Source organism: Pollicipes pollicipes, unplaced genomic scaffold (assembly GCF_011947565.3).
Source record: "Pollicipes pollicipes isolate AB1234 unplaced genomic scaffold, Ppol_2.1 Scaffold_3087;HRSCAF=3621_pilon_pilon_pilon, whole genome shotgun sequence".
Classification (NCBI taxonomy): domain Eukaryota; kingdom Metazoa; phylum Arthropoda; class Thecostraca; order Pollicipedomorpha; family Pollicipedidae; genus Pollicipes; species Pollicipes pollicipes.
In genome coordinates this window covers 10,232,797-10,249,144 of record NW_023596225.1, presented here as the reverse complement: position 1 = coordinate 10,249,144, position 16,348 = coordinate 10,232,797, and the positions used below count along the sequence as shown (strand labels likewise).

The 16,348-nt window shown below is 52.6% G+C and overlaps 1 protein-coding gene across 1 annotated transcript in view; it reads left to right on the top strand.

Annotated features, from left to right (window-relative positions):
* LOC119089694 (putative 3',5'-cyclic phosphodiesterase pde-5) overlaps positions 1-16,348 on the top strand; it is an 85,748-nt gene that overhangs the window by 56,274 nt on the left and 13,126 nt on the right. Inside the window, 5 exon segments of the mRNA XM_037212502.1 lie at positions 2,060-2,161; positions 4,240-4,340; positions 10,464-10,574; positions 11,128-11,254; positions 15,324-15,482. Coding sequence (XP_037068397.1) covers positions 2,060-2,161; positions 4,240-4,340; positions 10,464-10,574; positions 11,128-11,254; positions 15,324-15,482 — 600 coding nt within the window.

Below are 16,348 nucleotides of genomic sequence, written 5' to 3'. Positions count from 1 at the left end.
AGCTGGCCCGTCTCCTATCAGCAGCGTCAGACCGCGGCACTCTTCGGCGCTGAGCTGGCCCGTCTCCTCTCAGCAGCGTCGGACCGCGGCACTCTTCGGCGCTGAGCTGGCCCGTCTCCTCTCAGCAGCGTCGGACCGCGGCACTCTTCGGCGCTGAGCTGGCCCGTCTCCTCTCAGCAGCGTCGGACCGCGGCACTCTTCGGCGCTGAGCTGGCTGCATTAAAGCGGTGTCAGCCACCACAGAGCCAATCGTCTGGCTGGTCCCCACAGACGCCGGAATATTGCTAACGCGGCGGTCGAGGCCGGCACTGAGTGGGTGGCCTGGTGTCAGCTTTCCCTTGATCTCGCGTTTGCTCGCGCGATGCCGCCACGCATGGGTAGGTGTTGTTCGGCGAAACGCATTGCTCTAGACGCCTGCTTGCGCGGTGAGGTGTACTCAGTGTAGGTGATACGTGCAAGTTTATTGGCTAATGGCACATGATCCCTTGGATAGGCCCGGAACGGACATCCCAAATGCTTTGCGATAGTATTGCTTGCGTCGCCAAATATCTTCTGGATCGGGGTGCACGCTAAAAACTTGTTTGCGCTTGTCCTGACTTGACTGACTTGTCCTGACTTGCCCTGACTGACCTGGCCTGACCTGGCCTGACTTGGCAAGCGATGCAGTGTATGTCACCGGCTTGACGGAGAGCTCAGCGTCGCCCCCGCTCCAGACACACAGCCCTGAGGCGGTCCTCGTGTTTTGCTGCGCCATAATGTCTCGGGCCTGCCTCCCGGTGACACTCGGGGCAAATATGAACGCTCGTTCCGTGAGAGCGGCTCCAGCCGTCTGGCTGCCGCTGCGGGCCGCTAACAAAGCTGGCGCGTGACGGAACATACATAGCGATACCATGTGAGACACGCGCCGGCAGTAATTACAGCGCGCCCAGACGGAGTTGAGCTCGGGAGGCGACCGCTCCGAGACAGCGAGTCCCCGCGGACCGAAGGGATCAGCACCGTCTGGCATACTGCCGGAGGTGCGGCGCCAGCACTTTCACCCTTCGCCACGTCGCCATTTATTACAGCTCAAGAGATGCCACTCTAAAGCCCAGTCTCGGGACGGAAGCTCGCATGTATTGCCTCCAGGAACCGTTCGGGCTCGCTGCATTTTGGGCCTGGCTATATATAGAGCTCCAGGCGAGGTGGCTGGCCGCAGCTGGTGCTCATCAAGTTCAATATACAGCGCGCTAGGAATACTGCTAAGTGATTCACCGACGCATACTGATGGCATGGAATCAAACGCGTCAGCCGACCATGCGGGCGTCGGAAGAAGTCAAAGTTTCCTGTGACTAGAACTGAACACAGACTTATCGCGCAGACCCCGACAACGCTACATTTTCACCAGGTCCACCCGCAACCAGCGATGTGGTCCTCCCGTTTTGAGTATGCGTGCCTCGCCCTTCCACATAGTCCGGCCCTGAGGATTTCACGGTGTTACCATTCCGTGCAGAATACCGTCGTCACGGGGGTGGTGCGAACGGCACCTCAGTTCGGTTTGTTCCACAGCGGGATTCTGTTCTTACTTCGACCACCATCACTTGTGTGAGTTCTTTTGGCTGTTGATCTCAAACAGGGTTTTCTTTTTGCTTAGAGCTTTAGGTTGTTGTTATCAATGCGTGGAGCACGATGAATAATATTTTTGTTTCATTTTTGTACACACTAGCAGTCCGTAAGGTGCAAGAACTTTTAACCCACTGCACCTTTCAGTTGGTCTGCCATTTGGGGGAAAACTGCAGAAGAAAAGAAGCCCATGGTTGGCGACTTGTATCGTTTCCGTTCGTTATATGAACCTGCCAACCTTGGCTACCCTGCGCACGTTTTCCAAATTTCCCGAGTCAATCCGCCATTCTCGTATGCCGTTGTAACCCACTGTCGTATGCCATTACGTCGAGGCACGTGGTGTTCTGTCGTCGGTGTGTGTTTTCGTCGCGTCAGATGTCGTTAAGTCGCGGTCGTTTATTGATGCAGCATCGCCGCTGCCCCAGGCCACCGTCACCCGTGATATAATGTACCTCGACAGGCGGACGAGGAGAACTTCGAGTTTTTCGCTGTGTACTGCGGACTGGCTCTGCACCATGCCAAACTGTACGACAAGATCAGGCGCAGCGAGCAAAAGTACAAGGTGAGTTCGTTATCAAGCACCCGCTGCGTCCACGGGGTATACGTAACTATGAATTTATGTTTAACGTAGGCGGGAATTGCATGTTCTGTTATGTTTTTGTTTTTGTTTTGTACTCGCGGCAACTCAAATGAGTAGCATTTCTATTGTCTACTTACTGTTGCGGTCAAGACAGAATGTAAGCCACATTTTTTAACAAAAGTTGCAGCATTATCTTTAGTTATATTGTCACTCTCATCTTGTTTTGATACAGACTACAAACACGTTTTGAGAACCCCTGAGCGCGGGTTTGTTCGCATAGTTTTCAGGCACTTACCACGGTATACAGCGTGATGTCTCGCATGGCAAGTAGTGTTACGTTGACCCTTCAAGATTGGCTTAAAAGCTCGTCAAATTTTATATTTTCTCCTAAACACAGATACATCGAACGCCAGACGTTATAGATTTTATTGGAAATGGTGCAAACTAAGCATTTATTTGGGGTTCAGCATTGCTGATGTATTATATGCCGATCCAGAGTGCACAAAGCACATGTGAGGCTCCCGAGTAAGAGGCTGAGAGTCCTGAGAACCCGCCCACCCCCCCTCCCCCGGTTGAGTCTCTGCTTGGAAGCGTGCGTTTTTACCTTGGGCCTTGTGTTGAAATTAATCAAACAAGCCCAGCCATAAGCACTAAAACTTGCTTACCACATGTGTACCTTTTTTAAAAAATGCTCATAGAGGTACTATTTTTGAACTTTGTGATTGGCCCAGTGCGCAAAGGTCTGTTACCTAAAAACTGGCTGTTTCAAATTTGAGCCAGTGCGTCACATGAACCATGTGATACTCTCATTCCAAAAGACAAAGTGCGCCTCGAAAAGAGCTTCTGTGGTTAACGCCTAGCGGTGAAAGCAAAGCCACAGTATAACGTTTCGTTGAATTCGCGGCATAATAGCTCCATATTCGCATATTTTTGTCTAAACAGTGTGTCGCGCTTTCGTAGGATTTATTACCCAAACCTTTTGAAACATTGGTGTGCTGCAAATATTTCAGAACACACACGTTGGAAAAGCAAAGCACTAAGCTATTTGGAAGGATTTCGATCGGACTGGTATCGCTGATCATATTGCACATGTCTGATGTAATTGTACGCGTCTCAAGTAACAATAAGTGCTAAGTACGAAAAAGGTGGGATACTCCCTTTAAACGGGAAAAATTAATACAAAAGTGGCTTTACATCACACGTTGATGTTTATTATATTTTAGATAAGATATAATAGTTATTATACAGTGTAGGGCAGGATGAGACAAAACTTGTTGAAGATCTATTTGTATTCTACGTAATATCGTTTGCAGTGCAGAGCCCCGAAGTTGTTTTGTGTACCCAGGGTTTCGTGAGACAGGTTGAAGACACATGGGTCCCGAGGGTGAACCCCAAATCCCTGGAATCGTTCGATAATCTTCACATCCTTGGAAATTCATCATCGTTTCCACTGCACTTCTCAAAACATTATCAAATCGCAGGAATGGATTTGGTGCAGGAAGATCGTGTCTAACCAGCCAACTGCGGCACGTGTGTAGATGGGACAAAATCATCGTGGATGTATTTTGCTCGTGTCAGGATAGACCGTTGCCCCATCACAGCATCATGAGATGTTGTGATGGGGCAACATGTTGTGATAGGAAGTGCTCAGCTACCACAAAGGATACAATGGGCTTTGCGCCGCATTTGATTAATCTGTGTCTGCTTTCATCATTAGAGTAATGGTTGCTCCAGTTTTTGAATTCCACATGTAAGCTGCGCATGTGTTTTAGCTCGCACTATCTGCCCTACATGCGGAAAGAAGTCAGAATTGTTGAGATGATTACGTTAGTCTCGGCACTGACGGCACACGTATTGAAAAGTCGATAAAACAGATATGGAAAAAAGGTTTCACTCCAAATAGCCACTCTGAAAGCCATGACGTACAACTGTTGTGACCAGGACACTGATCTGCAGGCGTTTGACCTGAGGGGCGCCTCTCCCCCGGTTAGCCTGTTTCTCATACAGCACCATGAGCCGCGATGCTTGTTTGTCGCGTGTGACGTCAGCCGGACCGGCAGGTCGCGCTGGAAGTGCTCAGCTACCACAACAGCTCCACAGACAGCGAGGTGGCCGAGTACAAAGGCACCTTCAACATGTCGCCGTCAGCGGGCCTCAACGAGTGAGTAGCGCGTGCCGCCGGCCTGGGCCGACCCGGCGCGCTGCCGGCCTGGGCCGACACGGCGCGCTGCCGGCCCCCGGGGGCCGACCCGGCGCGCTGCCGGCCGTGTTCCGCCGTCGCTCCGTCAGCTGCCGTCCGGGGCCGACCCGGCGCGCTGCCGGCCGTGTTCCGCCGTCGCTCCGTCAGCCGCCGTCCGGGGCCGACCCGTTCGGCCGCCACTCCGTCAGCCGCCGTCCGGGGCCGACCCGTTCGGCCGCCGCTCCGTCAGCCGCCGTCCGGGGCCGACCCGTTCGGCCGCCACTCCGTCAGCCGCCGTCCAGGGGCCGACCCGGCGCGCTGCCGGCCCTGTTCCGCCGTCGTTCTGTCAGCCGCCGGCTCCGACCGACGCCCGACCCGGCCCTGCCGCGTCATTTTCGTTCAGTTTCCGAGACGATCGATGTCCGGTGACGGGAGCATCCTAGAACGGAGCGGCAGCATGTTCCTCCGGTAGGCAGCATGCTCCTTGACAGGGGTATGCTAGAACTGAGTGGCAGCATGTCCCTCCGGTAGGCAGCATGCTCCTTGACGGGGGCATCCTAGAACGAAGTGGCAGCAGGCGTTGAGCGCGAGGTCAGTAAGCGGTGTCTGTACACTGTTTGCCATTTTATTGCGGTGAACTCGGTCCGCCTTTCGTGCCTTGATTATATGAAGAGTTCAGTGAGGTCATCGAGAGACAGGACCACTGCTCCTTTTAAATAACCGACAATTATTAAATACATCGGTAGACTAGATACCTCGGCTACTAAATACCTCGGTGGACTAGACAGTTCGGATATTAAATACCTCGGTAGTCTATACAATTTGCATATTAAATACCTCGTTAGACTAGACAGTTCGAGTTTTAAATGTCTCGGTAGACTAGACAGTTCGGATATCAAATACCTCGGTAGTCTCTACAATTTGGATATTAAATACCTCGGTAGACTAGACAGTTCGGCTATTAAATACCTCGGTAGACTAGACCGTTCGGGTATTGCATGATGATGTAGGCGCAGGCAGTCAGGGACGAGGAGGACGGTTTCACCGAATACCAAACACCAATACCAAGTGACTCCAGTACATACCGTGCAGGGTGGGTGCAGTACATACCATGCACGCTTCGCTTTATCTGGTGCTTTCTCAACGGTCTCTTTAAAGTTTTGCTGCTGAAATATTGTGTATGTTTACACCACACACCTCCTCAGGTATTCTGTGGAACTCTCAATGATAAGTGGGAGATGTGTTACGGTGTGACCTGCTAAAAGGGAGCTAGAGAAGTTCTTTAATCTAATGGTAATACATGGAATGCTGGAGCATTTCGATAGCGAAATAACTGGCTTTGCTAAATATGTTATGATATTTCCGGGCTTCATGCCAAGCTCTTTAGGTTTGTGTACAGTCGGCTCTCGACCCCTATACGAGACTGCAGTATGTGGTCGGGGAATTTCATGATGCTTGGCTGTTGCCAGCGACAAATTTACTAAATGCCCGTCAATGTTGTGGAGGCTTGAGGCATTTTTCCATATTTGTGCCCTTGCTATGTACGCATTCCTAGGCGTTTGCAGCCTGACGGTACGGAGGAGACCAACAACATCCAACGTACATTCTTCTTGAGTCACGCTGTGTTAAGGTAATCCAGGCATGCACAACTCCATAGAAACGTTACACGAACACCGCCACCTCAAAAGTTACGGAGTGCGCAAGGTCGAAACAAAACATGATTACCAGATTATGCGCGTCTGGCGTACGATTCTTGTCATCAACGGTGGGTCAGGTGGGTCAGCCCGCCCGCTAGTGTCAATTCTGACACCGCCAGTCTGGCAGCGAGTCTGACGTCATAAAGACGTTTCACAGCGCAATGAAACGCTGACGTATTCAATGACGTAGCCACCAAATAGTGATATTGTGTTGCCTAAAGCAGTGCAAGTCTGTAATGCATAATAGTCTTTTACACTTAAAAGCAAACGAATAGTTAAAAGTAAGGTTATGTCATAACATTTGGTGCTTGCCTCAATATCTTCACAAATGGAGCATCTCCTCAAACGTTGACAATATATTTACGAAGAGACTGGAATAGAGATCGGGTAATTCGATGGGACTTACACCGGTTTAAAAGGTAACACAGCACGGAGGCCACCACGTGAACAAGGACATAGCAAAATAGCTTCAAAAGATGGCCTGGCAACGGACAGCCATCCAGGATTTTAAGGCGTGCTAATAGAATTTCCTCTCCTCTTTGCTGAGGACGCTCTAAACAAAATATCTCGACGTCCTTGCGAGACGCCATTGCTGATTCCAGCTTGAGTAGCGCCTAGAGTGCTTGAAGAGAATGGCTCGCATATTGTATGATGTTATGCCTCAGCAGGTATATCGCGCCTGTGCGTACAGTATTCTGGGGCGCGGCAGACGCGCCAGCGTTGGCTGCGCCATGGCGAGCGGTGCTCTACGGATACCCTGACCCAGTCGGGACAACGACGCTGGTGATTCTGGGCACAGCTGAATGACCCCCGAAGGTTTTTCCAGAATGGTTTCCGAACGGCGAGACGCAGCCGCGCCGTTCGGCCGCGCCAAATTTCGCATTGCTGTAGACAATTGAACAGCGAATCGTTTGGTGCTAAGAATTTGGGTGCATCTTGTAAGGTTGCTGACGTACGCAGATCAAAGCCAGGCCATGGATTTTACGAAGTCAATTTCTAGGGAATCGTTTAATCTAATGCAACAGGGGTGTTAGATTGCTGCATCGTCCATGCATCTTCGTCAGAGATGCATGGACGAAGCTATGCATCTCGGATGTATTTTTTTAGGTAACACAACAATTGAATGAACAGACTGCATCGATCTGAGGTCAGTTTTAATGGTCGGACCAAGGTCGGAACCATTCCATTTTATTACTTTATGGCTGGCTGTATAAGATAGTTTGTGGTGCTCATTTCAAATTTATTAATAACAGGAACCACATTATACATCCTTCATGGACTTCTCAAAGGTCAGAATGGTCACTGACCTAAAATGGCCTAGGTCAACATTTTGCTTTTAGGAATATACTGCCTAGCGCAGTCTTTGTCGCCTATTCAAACGAAAAGCTCAAAACAGTGTGGTATGCTTTTGGTCACCATGACCTTTGAAATATCAAACAAGGTCACTGACCTGAAATGAGCATGTAACTTTTACCCTAGAATAGGTGTCTAGGTTCTGGGGCACCTTGGAGACCAACCCAGAAATTGACCTTGTTTGACCTTATTTGACTTGAATGTCATAGTCTAGGAATCTGAAACCTTAACCTTAGTGAGTTCAGGTACAGGTCAATACTTTCTATGAATTTGGTGTTTCTAGCTTGCTTAGTTCCTGAGATCTCAGGTGTCAAATTAACCCCAACCCGAGCGAAGGGTATCCAGCCGGCCAGTTGGATACCCTTCCGGTTTGTACCCGGGCGCGTGTTAAAATAGTTTGCACGACGTAGTCTACACAGTTTCCCGGGCGTCAAGCACAGAAACAAGAGGTCTTAAGTTTAACAAGGGACATTACAGTGAAATGCGCTGATATAATATATAGGGTCACGGGACATAGCGCCGTAAGTGAAGGCTTGCACTGTCGTTTGTGTTGCAAAGCACAGACGGCAAACTCTCTTGTTTTAGCACCATAGATTGGTTCGACTGTGTTCCAGTTCAGGCTGATCATACTGTGCTAAGTCGTACACTCATGACAAGCGCCTGGGCCACTACGGGTCTCGCGACCGGGAAGAACAAGCAACTTAGACCCGACGGCCGCACCTGACGTAGCCCCACTGGACCTTGACCCGACCTTCACCTTTGCCTATGTCGACGTTACGCCATGCTAATGACGTGGGAGAACACGCTCCCTCGTTTGGTGCCAGTGATAAGCTTGCCTTATATATATGGGCCGTAAGGTCTATAGGTTCGTGTCTCAGATGTGGTGCAGGCGGGTGGAGGTCGTGCAGAAGGGGCCGGAAAACCCCGGCGGCAATCTCCTCTGCTGCCGGCCCGCGACCCGGGAGAGCGAGTGACACGGGCTTCGCTGACGCTTCACGGCTCAGGTGGACACACTGACTCCCTGAATAGGGCCGAATCTTTATGTTCAAGGTCGAACACCATGTCACAATGGACATGAAAGCATGATCAGCTTTCAGATCGAACTCGCTTCACGCCCAACCGGTAAAAGATGGCATTGGAAGCATGCCAAAACAGCTCCATGCGCCGAGTCAGAAAAGATATCAAGGATCGGACACGGTGTCAGGGCACACGCCGAGGCGCTAACATTGAGTCAGAAGGCTGGTCAGACATGGCACCAAATCAGAGGGCAGGTGAAGGTCGCGCACGAAGCCAAGCAGATGGCTGGTGTTGGACGCGGACCGGGCCGTGGGCCGGAGTCAGGCGTCGGGAGCGAAGCCCGGAGTACGGGACTGGATCGAGCCCCGGCCAGCAGCTCAGAGAGCAACTCTGGCTGCGGCTCGGCGGCCAGTGGAGGCGGCCGACCTGGGCGGCGGCTCGGACCCTGAGCCCGGGCACGCCCGGGACTGACCCAGCTGCCGATGCGGGGTAATAACCGTGCCGGAGTCGTATCGACCGGTCGGCCGCTCCTGTCCTACGCCGTCGACCGCCGGCGCCGCAACGGGCCTGGCGGAGATAGCCGCGCTCCCTGCCGGATCCGGGCCGGCTATAGCACCGCTCCGGTCCGGATCCGGGATCGGCGCCCGGGACAGCATCCTGTGCGCGACCGGGCTCCAGATGGCACGGCTCCGGTTCCGCGCCGAGACGGACTGCCGGGAAGCACGCGGTCGGGGACCGGGCCCGGAGACGGCACCGCCCCTGTCCGAGAACGGAGTGAGGAGCCGTTAGGGCGCTGTCAGCCACCGTTTTCCGGTGCGCCGGTCGGGCCGGGCCTCGGCATAGCCCACCCCGTCTTGACAACAGCCCAGCGGACCGCCAGGGCCGGCTGGAACGTCGAGTAATCTTCTTGCTTGGCACCACTAGGATGTGCAATTTAGTCATTTCGTTGTCAGTTATGTCGTAGGCCCTCGATTGTTCAGTTGTCATCCGCGCTCGATGTGCTCAATTGAAAAGCCCGTCTTTCCGGAAAGAATCCCCGTTCATAGCGAGCGTTGAGGCCACGGCAGCAACAGGTGGTCCGTGCTGAGCGTCCGTTCGAGCTTATCTCCTCCAGCCAGCCGCTCGTGCACCCACAAGGAACCGACCAGCCCACCGCTCCAAGGAAGCGAACGACCAGCCCTTCTGCCGGCATGACCGAGCCCACGTCTGTAGCCGAGCGACGGCAGATGGAAGACGTCGCCGAAATGAGTAGCGCGACCGTGTGGTGGCCGGGGTCCGCACGACCGCCCCGGTGGCCAGGGTCCGCACGACCGTCCGGTTTGCCGGGGTCCGCACGACCGTCCCGGTTTGCCGGGGTCCCCACGACCGTCCGGTTTGCCGGGGTCCCCACGATGGGGCAAGGCGCTGGCCGGCTCGGCGAGATTGGATTTTCGGCCGCGTGATGCGATCTTCGAGACGGCGGCGGGGCCACGCCGCTACCGTCTCGGGGCTGGCGTCAGTCGGCGCGCCTCGGCTCGACACCGTGCGGTGCCCGACTGTCGCGCCCTGTTCAGGCCTCGCTGACGTCATTAACCGCAAACTGCGTGACGTCAGCCGTCGGGCGATAGAAGTCCGCCGCTGGCGGCTGACGTCATCGCCGCGCCGTTTGAAAATGGGCTGTCAGGGTTCATCGTGTGCGTGCAATTCTCATTTCACGGACTGAACGGGCTGGAGGAAGTGTTTGGCGAATGCTGATTGGTTTTGGCTTTCTCACCTTCCCGAACAGTTATATTCTGTTGTACTGAGCTTACTCCCGGACGTTGATATTCTGAACGCGTTGGCGCACGTGGTCACGCTTAAAAACTTAATCAACCACACGATATGTAGTATTATGTCACATCACCAGTGTGGGCCAGAGTTCCGCAGCATGGTTTCATCAATGACAGCCTCTTTTTAAGGCGGTATGTTTTTGATCGGCCGCGGTTGTAGTGCGTCACGTTTCAACAATGACACAGCAAGCTCATCAACGGCGTGGATAACTGGCGAACGTTCATTCCAGCTACAACTACAACGTGTTCGAGACGTCTGAAACGGACAAGATTCGCGATGCCGTCTTCATGTTCACCGATCTCTTCGGCACCAGTCGGTTTGACATCGACTGTCTCATCAGGTGAGTCAAGCCAGTTGCGACTGTCACCTCACACCAGTGTCAAATTAAACTTAACGTGCTTTTTAAGGCGATGAGAGAGGAAGCTTGTTGAAGACTCGCGTATGTGCACGCTTTCGGTATGGTAAAGGCATTGGGAACACTTCATATGCAAGGTCACATGTCCTCATGCTGACTTTGCACTCATTTGGCATCATTGAAAGATGTCCCGTTTGATGACGGCATCGGCAACGATATCGTATATCAACCAGGTTGTGCGAAAGTCTAGAAAATGTCAAGTATTGCAGGTCTGTCTGGGCGTCAGAAGCAGGATGAAACCACAACTGTGGCAACATTTGACTATTTTTGGAATGACGCATAGAATGCTCTGAGCCTGGGTCTTAATAACCGGAACAATCATTTCCGCCGATTCACCGACGGGCTTCCAAGACGCCTGCTTCAAACACCCTGGCTTAAGTTATAAAATGGAGACGAAGTTCACCATTTCTGTCGCTGGGAGTGGATCGGACTGCCTGAACTTTGGCGATGACGGGTTGGTAATACTCTGCGCTTGCAGATTCACTATAACGGTGAAGAAGAACTACAGGAGGGTGCCATACCACAACTGGACGCACGGCTTCGCTGTGGCCAACATGATCTACTGCATCATCAAGCACAACCCGGACGTGTTCAAAACGATCGAGGTACTCACGCGTCTTTCCTCAAAACCCAGGGACTTTTGGAAACAAGACCAGGAAATAGCTCGGCGTGTTGCATGCACTCAACATCGCACCAGATGTTGTAAGATGTTTAAAGCATCTTTAGAAGCTGGCACCTATTAATTGCAGCTTTAACGTGCCATGTTGCTGAACTACTTGCCGGTAAGATCTTGCTGCACGGATTCGGTTTTCTTGGAATGCATATGTTAGATTGAGGTTATGTAAAAGCTTCCCCAAGTTTGTATGAGAGCTAGATGGGTTGGAAGACAGAAAGAGGTCATCTTGCTTTCAGTTTAGATTGAAAACCGCTTTGAAGTGCTTTTTAGTTCCTAATGTTATGCGCAGTGCATTGGTTTGCTTCGCATTTGATGGTTGGATGCTTCACCGTACATACTTCGGATACGTTATGCGCGTTTTCTTTCTCGTAGTGCCACTGAGAGAGAAGACCCCTTTCTCCACCATCCATCTTCCGCATCCTGAGTAGTGCGGGCCGGGTAGCCTGGCCGCCGCCGGTGCCGGTGCCGGTGCCAATGGTGCCTCAGGAGTGCGGGCCGGGTAGCCTGGCCGCCACCGGCGCCGGTGCCGGTGCCAATGGTGCCTCAGGAGTGCCTCAGTGTCCAGGAGACTCCTCTGAGCTGGGCCGGGTAGCCTGGCCGCCACCGGCGTCGGTGCCGGTGCCAATAGTGCCTCAGGAGTGCGGGCCGGGTAGCCTGGCCGCCGCCGGCGCCGGTGCCGGTGCCAATAGTGCCTCAGGAGTGCGGGCCGGGTAGCCTGGCCGCCGCCGGCGCCGGTGCCGGTGCCAATGGTGCCTCAGGAGTGCGGGCCGGGTAGCCTGGCCGCCGCCGGCGCCGGTGCCGGTGCCAATGGTGCCTCAGGAGTGCCTCAGTCCCCAGGAGACTCCTCCGAGCTGGCCACATCCATATCTCCGCATTAATCGTCTGCACTAGAGATGCGCGACTGTGGTGCCAGCATTCTGGCAGGCGGTGCTGGATTGGTACCTAGCTTATCTGAAATGATGACTGGGGCGACAGTAGCTGCACCTGAACGGTGCTGTGCCAAATTCGGCAAAACTGAACTCATGGAAAGACGGTACCAGTGCTGGAGCCAGCCAAACGTTGCCGGCTACAAGCCGGTACCCATGCATCTTTCCTGGCCTTAATCTGGGGTCGATACCAGCTTTCTTTAGACTGTTTGCATCTCTGGTGTGTTTTGTTACTTGAACCCAGCTCTTCATGAAGCTAGCGAAGCAGTCATATTAGGATTACGTTGCTACCATCGGTTTCGCAAATAGATTGGCCGTAGTTGGTTCGCATTAAGTTTATCACCGATTTGACGTCAATTTTCGGACAGCAAGCGCGCTTTGGTCAAATGTAAGGCCAACGGACGGTGAACACCTTGAAATGGAACAGGACTAGTCTATAAAACGGTACCTGGCCTGGGAGCTGGATGCGTAGCAAGCGTGCGTGAGTGCCCCCATGGTCTGAAATGAAGCGAGTGCCCCCCCCCCCCCCGCCCCCCACCCCATGGTCTGAAATGAAACAGTTCTTCAACGACAAAAATCGAAAACTCAGATGCACGAGATCTTTGTCGCGATCATTGTTAACGTTTAAGGCTGAATCCAATGTCAAAAGTCGGGAACGTCAAAATGCCAAAAATTGCCGACGCTTTATAACCATACTGGTATCCAGTCATGGTCAAACTCTAGAGCTAATGACATTTTGTCTAAAATCGCTGTCCACCGCCGACGCCAAATGAAAGGTCAGCTGACGTCGAGAGCCAGCGGGACCGAGCTTACCGGTCTCCCGGGGCAAAGACACGCTCTATGCACAACAAAGACACGCTCTATGCACAACAGGTGATCTGGGTCGAGTTTGAGGTTCAGTGAGGTTTTCACCGTGATAGCAGCTAACTTCTAATTCCACTTTACTAAAGGTGGTAGAGTTTCAAATGCAGAGCACGGGTAAAACGCAAAACTGAACGGTCTTTGAGGCCATATAGCCATCATAAGACTACAATTACATATGGCATTACAGGCCTCAGAAATTAGCCCGATAGCTGTTCACCCTCCCTTTAAGTCAAACTCATAGTCCGTCCCAATAGCATTAGTTGGTTAGAGCGCCTGCCTTTCGATCCCCTCACCCTCTGGCGGGGTGGATTAGAGTCGCTTTGAGCCCTCGATATTGGCCCTTGACATGCATGGCCTGTGTCGACGCCGGCGGCCGCGTTAAAGGTCACGCGGCCTCAGAGGGCAGGACGGGTCGCGGCGAGCACTGTGTCATGTTAAGCACACGCCACCGATTCTGCCGTTGAGCTGGAATTACACGATCAGATAGCAGAGATCAAGAACTACCTACCGCAACAAGCACAGATCAACGTAAGCTCTGATCCCAGCAACATAGCCATTCAAAAGGATGAATAGTTCAATAATGGGTGCGACTTTGGGTCTAGACTTGTGTGCGCAATGGAATAAAGCCAGCAAAAAAAAAAAAAAAATAGCCGGTGTAAGCACGCGGGATAACCAAGGTTTCTTTAAATTTGCTGTAAGCCTTCTTGGTCAACTTGAAAGATAGTGTTAAAATGTAAAGTTAGTTTCGGGCTCAGACTACGGGAAATGCCAGAACGCCCCAGCTTGCTGGTGTCCCGGGACAAAACCATTATCGACCAATAAACAGTACCGAGTAATCGGATGAGCAAAGCCTACATCATGGTAGCATTTCACGGGCAAGGCCAATTGCTGTTCAGCAAGGTGGATAGTGTTAAAATGTTGGACAGTGGCAAAACCAAAGACCTTACCGCTAAGGCCCTCATGTAAATCTGCGCCAGCTGTTACGTAATGTTTTTTTCAGCGACGTCTGCCCTTAAGTCTTTGCTTGAAGCTCTTGTCATGCATTTTCAGCCAAATTGCTTTTTATTCAGCTCAAATTTGTCTTTACATGCCATTCGCTTTAGGCTGAAAACTCTACTTACCCTAACACTGGAGATGGGCTATCTTTTGAGAGTAGCCTCCGTGTGGAATCATAATAGGTGGAGGGTGTTCTGATGCTTCCCGGCGTTTGACGTTGATTTAACATTAAAGGTTAGCAGCGATTTCGGAACAAAACGTCGCTTGCTCGTAAGCTTGACAATGGCTGTCTTCACATCGCAGTGTCGTTCATTTGGAACGGTCAAGTTTTGTTCCGTTTCACCGGTCGTTGACCTTGAATTTGACCCTGAAGTACAAGTGTCAGTAAACGTACCCTACATTTGTAATTCGGCGAGGCTACCTCTGAGCAAAATGATCGCGAAATCGGGGGTTAGGTTTGAATGCGAATACGAACACGTCGCTGAGATCCTCAACATTGAGCCGAAAGACCCCGTTGAGACACCACAGATCCCACAGGGTCTGCTGACTATAGAGCCAGTCAGACCCACTCAGACCCACCCAGTCAGACCCACTCAGATCCACCCAGTGAGACCCACTCAGACTCACCCAGTCAGATCCACTCAGGCCCACCCAGTCAGACCCACTCAGGCCCACCCAGTCAGACCCACTCAGGCCCACCCAGTCAGACCCACTCAGGCCCACCCAGTCAGACCCACTCGGGCCTACCCAGTCAGACCCACTGAGACCCACCCAGTCAGATCCAGTCGTCACGAGACCGTGCGGTGTGCTGGATGACTTATGTCAAACTTTGTTATGTTTGTGAACGGATTTGCATTTGTGACTATGGGCTCAGCGCAGTTGCTCAGTCGGTCTTTTTGCGTGCACTCTGAAAACGCTTCCAAAGTTGTGCCGATCCATTTCGACTGATGTTTTGCCGGTCTCTCTCCCAGGCAGAGCCACAGGAGAGGAGTGAGGAGGTTACGCACCGCACAGTACTCAGTGTATACCTTAAACGTCATGTTTGAGCGAGATATGAGACAAATGTCCCGACTCATTTTTTGTTTGGGAACCTCTGAACTCCATGGCGGCTGGAGCTGGCGGTTGGAGCTGGCGGCTGGAGCTGGCGGCTGGAGCTGACGGCTGGAGCTGGCGGGCTTAACGTCAGGTGTGTCTGTTCCTATCCGTTGTCAGAGTCTGTCGCTGTACGTGGGGTCGTTGTGTCACGACTTGGACCATCGAGGACGCAACAACAAGTTCATGCTGGACACGGACTCGGCCATCGCCGCCATCTACAGCACGTCCACCATGGAGCATCACCACTTCAACCAGACCGTGACCATTCTGCAGCAGGTGGGCGCGGTATCGCCGGCCACCTTTGAGGTCTCAGGCTGTCCTCTCATGGACGGCGCTCACTTTGGCAGGAGCACGGGGACGGGTACCTGGTTGATGGCCTGTCAGTGTCGGGGACCGGTGCTTGGCTGATGGTCTGTCAGTATCGGGGACCGGTGCTTGGCTGATGACCTGTCGGTGTCGGGGACCGGTGCTTGGCTGATGGCCTGTCAGTATCGGGGACCGGTGCTTGGCTGATGGCCTGTCAGTGTCGGGGACCGGTGCTTGGCTCATGGCCTGTCAGTGTCGGGGACCGGTGCTTGGCTGATGGCCTGTCAGTATCGGGGACCGGTGCCTGGCTGATGGCCTGTCAGTATCGGGGACCGGTGCCTGGCTGATGGCCTGTCAGTGTCGGGGACCAGGCGCTTGGCTGTTGGCTGTCAGTGTTGTGCCGGCCATGAGTGAAGAGGCGGCTGCTGTGCTGTGCAGTTTTCAGTTTCTCATCGTTTGGGCGTTTTCTATTACGCTGAGTTCATGTGGATGCATAGACCTCTTAGGTCTATGCTTTTGGATGGTTTTGGGACGCAATTGGGTGATCGTGGGAGATTGTGGTAGTCAGAAAAGAGCGTGCATAGGGCTCAGTTCGTAAGGCAACACCAAGGAACACACCAATGATTTCTGTTACGGCGCGCTTTGGTTTTCGGTCTGATTGGCTGTAATCAGTTGAAGCGCAATCAAGTGCAGCAGTTCATTTTTACCCCGAAAAGTCCGTTGTCGAACCTTATGAAAAGTCATGCAGTTTGTACACGCTTCCAAAAGAAAATGCTTGTTCTGGACACATTCGCTTGCCAAAAAAGGAAAATGGTGGTATACGTGCGGTCCGAACG